This window comes from Engraulis encrasicolus, chromosome 24 (genome assembly GCF_034702125.1).
Source record: "Engraulis encrasicolus isolate BLACKSEA-1 chromosome 24, IST_EnEncr_1.0, whole genome shotgun sequence".
Taxonomy (NCBI): Eukaryota; Metazoa; Chordata; class Actinopteri; order Clupeiformes; family Engraulidae; genus Engraulis; species Engraulis encrasicolus.
The window spans coordinates 47,029,371-47,036,870 of NC_085880.1; the positions used below are offsets into that span (position 1 = coordinate 47,029,371).

A 7,500-nucleotide genomic window follows, 5' to 3' on the forward strand; every position below is an offset into this window, starting at 1 on the left:
ACATATATAAATATTGCCTGGAGACTGAGGACTGGAGAAGTGGAGAGCGGTACATGGGGACTTAGATCTCTGGGGACCCGCTGTGAGAAACCCCCCATAGGAGGAGGAGGAGGAGGAGGAGGAGGAGGAGGCCAGGCTGTGACAGAGGAGGAGGAGGAGGAGGAGGAGGAGGCCAGGCTGTGACAGAGGAGGAGGAGGAGGAGGAGGAGGAGGAGGAGGAGGAGGAGGCCAGGCTGTGACAGAGGAGAGGAGAACACAGGGCACAGCAGAGCTGTCGTAACTCACATATAACATCTACATTATCACTTGCAGTCCATACGACACTCACATAACAGACGAGAACACTAGAGGAGAGCCGACATTGTGGAGCTGTTACAAAGTCCATGGCATTGATATCAATTTCCAATTCTATCAGCATGTACACGTACAAGTACTACACGTGTAGTCACAAAGACGCAGTGGCGGAGCTATGTGTGTGTGTGTGTGTGTGTGTGTGTGTGTGTGTGTGTGTTGTGTGTGTGGGGGGAGGGCATTTTTTTATCAACACTGGTAAAAACAGCCTTGGAAAAAAAACAGGTACATTTCTGCGGCATGCCTAAAAAAGTGAATATAAAAAAGTGAGCGAATATAAAAGCAGAAGTTTGTTGTTGCTGTTCTTTTTAAAGGTCCGGCTCCACCTCCCCCTGAAATTGAAAAGGCAGTTCATTGGCAGAGGATCGGTCCCAGAGTGAGGGATTGGTGATGTTTACAAAAGGTCCAGCGGTGTGAGAGCAAATGGATTTCAAGACTGACATTTTCCAGAGAAAAGATATTTTTCTTTTCTTGCCTCGAAAATACCACAGCTTGTCAAACAGAGAAAGGGAGAAAAACAACCTGTGATTGTGCCTCTATGCATAGACTATGTGCCTACTACAGGTGGGCAGAGAGAGAGAAAGAGAGAGAGAGAGAGAGGCAGAGGGAGAGGGGGGAGAGAGAGGGAGAGGGAGAGGGAGAGGGGGGATAGAGAGGGAGAGGGAGAGAGAGAGAGAGACAGAGAGAGGGAGAGAGAGAGAGAGAGATAGAAACATAGAAAGAGAGACAGAGAGAAAGAGAGAGAGAGGTGAGGAGGCCTGACATTCTCTATCCCAGACAGCAGCGTGTGGTTGTCTATGTGTGTTTACTTCTGTGAGTGTGTCAAGAAGGCGGACATGCTACATGTTATTTATAATATTATTTATGTATTGATTTTATTGTCTTTTGCACCTGCGGTTTCAGACCATGACTCTGTGTGTGAGTCAGAGATGAGTCTGAGAGGTGGGTGGATTGGGGTGTGTGTTCGACAACAAAACAAGCTCCAGTGGGACAGCTGACGCGACTGTATGCAGATGATCTTTGGCTTGAATTGTACTGTATGTGTGTTTGTGTTTGTGTGTGTGTGTGTGTGCATGCGTGCGTGCATGTGTGCATGCGTGCATGCATGTGTCAGTGTGTGGATGCCTGTGCTTTGCATATGTGTGTGTGTGTGTGGGGTTGATTTCCTCACAGGGTTTTTTTTTACAGACATCAAAATTTCTCAGTCCAGAGAAGCTGACTTGTTCAGCCTGGGAAACCGGCACAGGAGGTTGACAGGAACCAGAGTTGCAGTGGTAGGGTCTCTCTCTCTCCTCACCACCCCGAGCCCTGGTCCTGGTGGCGGGAGCTTGGACTGGGCCTGCATCATGCTTTGCATACTGTGTGTGTGTGTGTGTGTGTGTGTGTTTGATTTCCTCGCAGTTTTTCTTTTGAGGACATCAACACTTTTCAGTCCAGAGAGGCCGACTTGTTCAGCCTGGGAAACCTGGTGAGGAGGTTGACAGGAACCAATGTTCTAGGAGTTTTGGGACCAGGTACCACCACCGGTAACCCAGTGTCCCCCTCCATGGCCCCCTCCTCTGCAGTGGCAGTGGTAGGGTCTCTCTCTCTCCTCGACACCCTGAGTCCCAGTCCTGGTGCCGGGAGCTTGGACTTTTTACAGACATCAAAACCTCTCAGTCCAGAGAAGCTGACTTGCTCAGCCTGGGAGACCGGGTCATCAGGTTGACCGGAACCAATGTTCTAGGAGTTTTGGGACCAGGCAGCACCAGTAGCCCAGCATCCCCCTCCCCTACCCCGGCTGCAGTGGCAGTGGTAGGGTTTCTCTCTCTCCTCACTAGACCCAGTGCCGGGAGCTTGGACTGGGCCTGCACCATCACCATGCTGCCCAGACTGGGCCCCAAGGCCTGGGGCCCCGCGTTGAAGCAGGGGAGGCCCCGGGACGGAGGGGGGAGCTGCCTCAGTTGCCGCAGGTTCAGAGAGGAGGAGCAGAGGGAGGCCTTTAGAGGAGGAGCAGAGGAGGAGGAGGAGCGCAGGCTGGGGAGCGACTCAGACAAGGAGACGGATGCTGATGCGGTCTCCCCCGGCAACAGCAGGGGGATGGAGACGCGCTTGTGGACGCGTGGGGGCTGCAGGACACGCGGGTTGAGGACGGACAGCTGGGTCAGAGACTTGGACTCTGAGCCCTGCAAAGCCCCTTGGCCGAGCCCTGCTCCTCCTCCTGCCCCTGCTGCAGCTCCAGCTCCAGACAGCCTCCCGGGCCGCTCCAGGCAGGGAAGGTGACCTGACAGAGGACAGGATCTGCGGGAGGAGGAGGGGATGGCAGCAGGGGCGGTGTGTGGCGGGCGTGGAGGTGGAGGGGAGAGGGCATGGGTGTCGTGGATCTTGAGGTGCGTGCTGAGCAGAAGGCTGAGCTCCTCAGGGTCTGGCAGAGACATAGACGACCTCGGGGCGGAGGGCACAGAGGCGGTGGCAGCAGGAGTGGTAGCCGTGGCAACAGTGGTGGTCGTGACAATGTTGGAGGCTCCATCTGCTAGCAGGGCGGGGCTTGTGGTACTAACCAGACCAGAGGACAGGGCAGTAGCAGCTGAGGGGCCGTCTGGGTCACTGAGGCCCTCGATGGGGGCCACTCTTGCTAGGCTTCCCTTGGTGTGGAGCTTGTTGAGGGTGCTGCTGGAAGCTTGTAGTACTGGAGGCTGTCATGTGAAAAACACAGAAAGGAGACATGTTAGTACTGAACTTAAAAAAAAAAACACTTTTGTGACAAAACACAGAGAGGACACATGTCAGTTCGGTGAATACTGGACATGATACTTTTATTAATCCCTCAGGAAACTAAGGAGATGCTTCATTACTTCCTTACATGCACAGTCCAACACTCTGCAATCCAAACAAAACAAAACCCATTCATTGACCACTCATAATCAAACCACGAACCACTCCATGAATATAAAACATGCTTCACTTGCTCAGTTATTCACATCACATTCTATATGTGCAATAAACATTTGCATAATGCATCGCCATATAGACACGTCCTCATGCAACAGTGAGCGAGCGGAATGCAGAGAGCAGCTCATTTTATGTGCTTTGACAGGGCACAAGTAAAGCACACACACACACACACACACACACACACACACACACACACACACACACACACACACACACACACACACACACACACACACACAAAATCTCGCTGCTGAGTTGTACAAAAACTTTCTCGTCTCGACGTCCTTGACAAATGCCTCGTCACGCGGTAAAGGTCAGTGCCATCTCTTTTGTCGTCGCTTCTTGGCGGAACAAGACATTTTCCCCCTGTTTCCCTCCTCCCTTCACAATCCAAACTGCAGGGGGAAAACTTTTCTCTTCCAGCTGTCTGAAGTCAGGAGTAGGAGGAGTGGAGGTGTGGCGATTGTGATTTTCTACGGGGGACCTGTCTTGTCTGGACTTGAGGAATGCAGGAATGCAGAGATGAGGAGAGAGAGAGGGGGGATGTGAATAGATGAGGAGAGAGAGAGAAAGTTAGTATATGCATAGATGAGGAGAGAGAGAGAGAGAGAGAGAGAGGGGGGATGTGAAGAGATGAGGAGAGAGGGGGGGGGGGATATACTTGACACCACTCTCCTTCCTCATCTCATCTGCTAGTCCACAGCACCCCCTGAAGGCCATCACTGGTACAACGTGATGTGTCCACTACAGTACAATCAGCAGTTCACTAGTATATGCAGAGATGAGGAGAGAGAGAGAGGGGGATATACTTGACACCACTCTCCTTCCTCACCTCATCTGCTATGCCACAGCACCTCCTGAAGGCCATCACTGGTACTGCAGGACGTCAACGTTATATCCTCCACTACACTACAATCAGCTGCTTTGAGAGTGAGGTGGGGGATGTGCTTGGTACCACTCTCCTTCCTCATCTCATCTGCTATACCACAGCTCCTCCTGAAGGCCATCACTGGTACTGCAGGATGTGAACGTGATGTGTCCTCCACAACACTCCAATCAGCTGCTGTGAGCCCTTGAAGAAGAAGCTAGTGTAGTACTGACAGACATGAGGAGAGAGAGGGGGATGGGGGCTTGATGCCACTCTCCTTCCTCATCTCATCTGCTAGTCAACAGCACCCCCTGAAGGCCATCACTGGTACTGCAAGAGGTGAACGTGATGTGTCCTCCACAACACTCCAATCAGCTGCTCTGCTCTGAGTCCTTGTTCCTCTCCTCCTCTGTTCCTCTCCTCCTCTGTTCCTCTCCTCCTCTGTTCTCTTATTCTCTGTTCTCCTCCTCTGTTCTTATTTTTTTATTGTCTGTTTATGTTTCCTTGCTACGCCTGAGTCACAACATTGCTGCTGCAATGTGTCAGTCAAATTTGATCCCCTTTATCCCACAGACACAAAGCACTGGTGAGTTGAGGAATGGGGGGAGCGGGTGTGTGTGTGTGTGTGTGTGTGTGTGTGTGTGTGTGTGTGTGTGTGTGTGTGTGTGTGTGTGTGTGTGTGTGTGTGTGTGGTGGGGGTGCTGCTCTGCCCTGGGAGGGGGAAGATAGAGCAAAAATACTGTGTGTGTGTGTGTGTGTGTATGTGTGTGTGTGTGTGTGTGTGTGTGTGTGTGTGTGTGTGTGTGTGTGTGTGTGTGTGTGTGTGTGTGTGTGTGTGTGTGTGTGTGTGTGTGTGTGTGTGTGTGTAAGGGTGCCCTCTGCTCTCCCATGGGCTCTGCAGGTGTGACGAATGCTCAATGTGTGAGTGTGTGTGTGTGTGTGTGTGTGTGTGTGTGTGTGTGTGTGTGTGTGTGTGTGTGTGTGTGTGTGTGTGTGTGTGTGTGTGTGTGTGTGTGTGTGTGTGTGTGTGTGTGTGTGTGTGTGTGTGTGTGTGTGTGTGTGTGTGTGTGTGTGTGGAGACTCTATCCATTATTCACACTGCTCCTTCAGGCACCAGAGACCTTTGAGCCCATCGGACACCTCACTTCTCTCCTCTGCTGTCCTGACACACACACACACACACACACACACACACACACACACACACACACACACACACACACACACACACACACACACACACACACAAATACACACGAACACACGCACGCACGCACGCACACACACTCCCTCTCTCTCGCACACGCACACCCACGCACGCACGCACACAGACACACTTTTGCATCTGAGATCTGAGACAATTCGTACACTTCGCTTTTCTCCTCACCTCACACACACACACGCACACACACACTCACACCCTTTTCCACCCAAGACACAGGGCCTGGGATCTCAATTCTCTGCTCTGCTGTGCTGTCCACCACACCTTTACTCTTCTCTACTCTCTCCTCATCTCCTCTCCTCATCTCCTCTCATCTCCTCTCTACTCTCTCGTCTTCTCCTCGCCTATTCTGTCCAAGCTCTCAACTCTCCTATACTCTCCTCTCCTCTCCTCTCCTCTTCCCTCCTCTCCACTCCCCTCCTCTCCTCTACTCTCCACTCCACTCCCCTCCTCTCCTCTCCCCTCCTCTCCTGTCCACTCCTGTCCTCTCCTCTCTAGTCCTCTCCTCCCCTCTCCTCTCCTCTCCTCTCCTCCCCTCTCCTCTCCTCTCCTCTCCTCTTGTCTCTCCCCCCCCCCTCTCCTCTCCTCTCCTCCCCTCTCCTCTCCTCTCCTCCCCTCTCTTATCCTCTCCTCCCCTCCCCTCTCCTCTCCTCTACTCTCTAGTCCTCTCCTCTCCTCTCCTCTCCTCTCCCCTCCTCTCCTCTCCTCTCTCGTCTTCTCCTCTCCTCTCCTCTCCACTCTCTCGTCTTCTCCTCTCCTCTCCTCTCCTCTCCTCTCCACTCTCTCGTCTTCTCCTCTCCTCTCCTCTCCTCTCCACTCTCTCGTCTTGTCCTCTCCTCTCCCCTCCAGTCCCCTCCCCTCCCCTCCTCTCCTCTCCTCTCCTCTCCTCTCCACTCTCTCGTCTTCTCCTCTCCTCTCCCCTCCAGTCCCCTCCCCTCCTCTCCTCTCCTCTCTCGTCTTCTCCTCGCCTCTTCTGTCCAACCTCTCAACTCTCCTCTACTCTCTTCTCCTCTCCTCTCCTCTCCACTCTCTCGTCTTCTCCTCGCCTCTGATATCTTACCTCTCTCCACTCCACTCCCCTCCTCTCCTCTCCACTCCACTCCCCTCCTCTCCTCTCCTCTCCACTCCACTCCCCTCCCCTCTCCTCTCCACTCCACTCCTCTCCTCTGCTCTGCTCTCCTCTCCCCTCCTCTCCTGTCCTCTGCTCTCATCCCCTTGTCCTCTCCTCTCCTCTCCTCTCCTCTCCTCTGCTCTCATCCCCTTGTCCTCTCCTCTCCTCTCCTCTCCTCTCCTCTCTCGTCTTCTCCTCGCCTCTTCTGTCCAAGCGCTCAACTCTCCTCTACTCTACTCTCTTGTCCTCTCCTCTCCTCCCATCTCCTCTCCTCTCATCTCCTTGTCCTCTCCTCTCCTCTCCTCTCCACTCTCTCGTCTTCTCCTCGCCTCTGATATCTTACCTCTCTCCACTCTACTCCACTCCCCTCCTCTCCTCTACTCTCCACTCTCCTCTCCTCTCCTCTACTCTCTAGTCCTCTCCTCTCCTCTCCTCTCTCATCCTCTCCTTGCCTCTTCTGTCCAACCTCTCAACTCTCCTCTACTCTCCTCTCCCCTCCTCTCCTGTCCTCTCATCTCCTCTCCTCTCCTCTCCTCTCCTCTCCCCTCCTCTCCTCTCTAGTCCTCCCCTCACCTCTCTACTCTCTCATCCTCTCCTCTTCTCTTCTGTCCAACCTCTCAACTCTCCTCTTCTCTACTCTCTAGTCCTCTCCACTCCTCTCCTCTCCTCTTCTCCCATCTCCTCTCCTCTCCTCCCATCTTCTCTCCTCCCATCTCCTTGTCCTCTCCTCTCCTCTCCACTCTCTCGTCTTCTCCTCGCCTCTGATATCTTACCTCTCTCCACTCCACTCCCCTCCTCTCCACTCTCCTCTCCTCTTCTCTACTCTCTAGTCCTCTCCTCTCCTCTCCTCTCTCATCCTCTCCTCGCCTCTTCTGTCCAACCTCTCAACTCTCCTCTACTCTCCTCTCCCCTCCTCTCCTCTCCTCTCCCCTCCACTCCTCTCTAGTCCTCCCCTCACCTCTCTACTCTCTCATCCTCTCCTCGCCTCTTCTGTCCAACCTCTCAACTCTCCTC

General features: G+C 53.4%; 1 protein-coding gene across 1 annotated transcript in view; it reads right to left on the reverse strand.

The window, feature by feature from the left end:
- Positions 1-1,917: 1,917 nt before the first annotated feature.
- The window catches only part of ccser2a (coiled-coil serine-rich protein 2a), a 172,767-nt gene continuing 167,184 nt past the window's right edge, over positions 1,918-7,500 (reverse strand). The window contains exon 15 of the mRNA XM_063191315.1: positions 1,918-3,026. Coding sequence (XP_063047385.1) covers positions 2,007-3,026 — 1,020 coding nt within the window. The 3' untranslated portion in view covers positions 1,918-2,006. The remainder of the gene's footprint in view (positions 3,027-7,500) is intronic.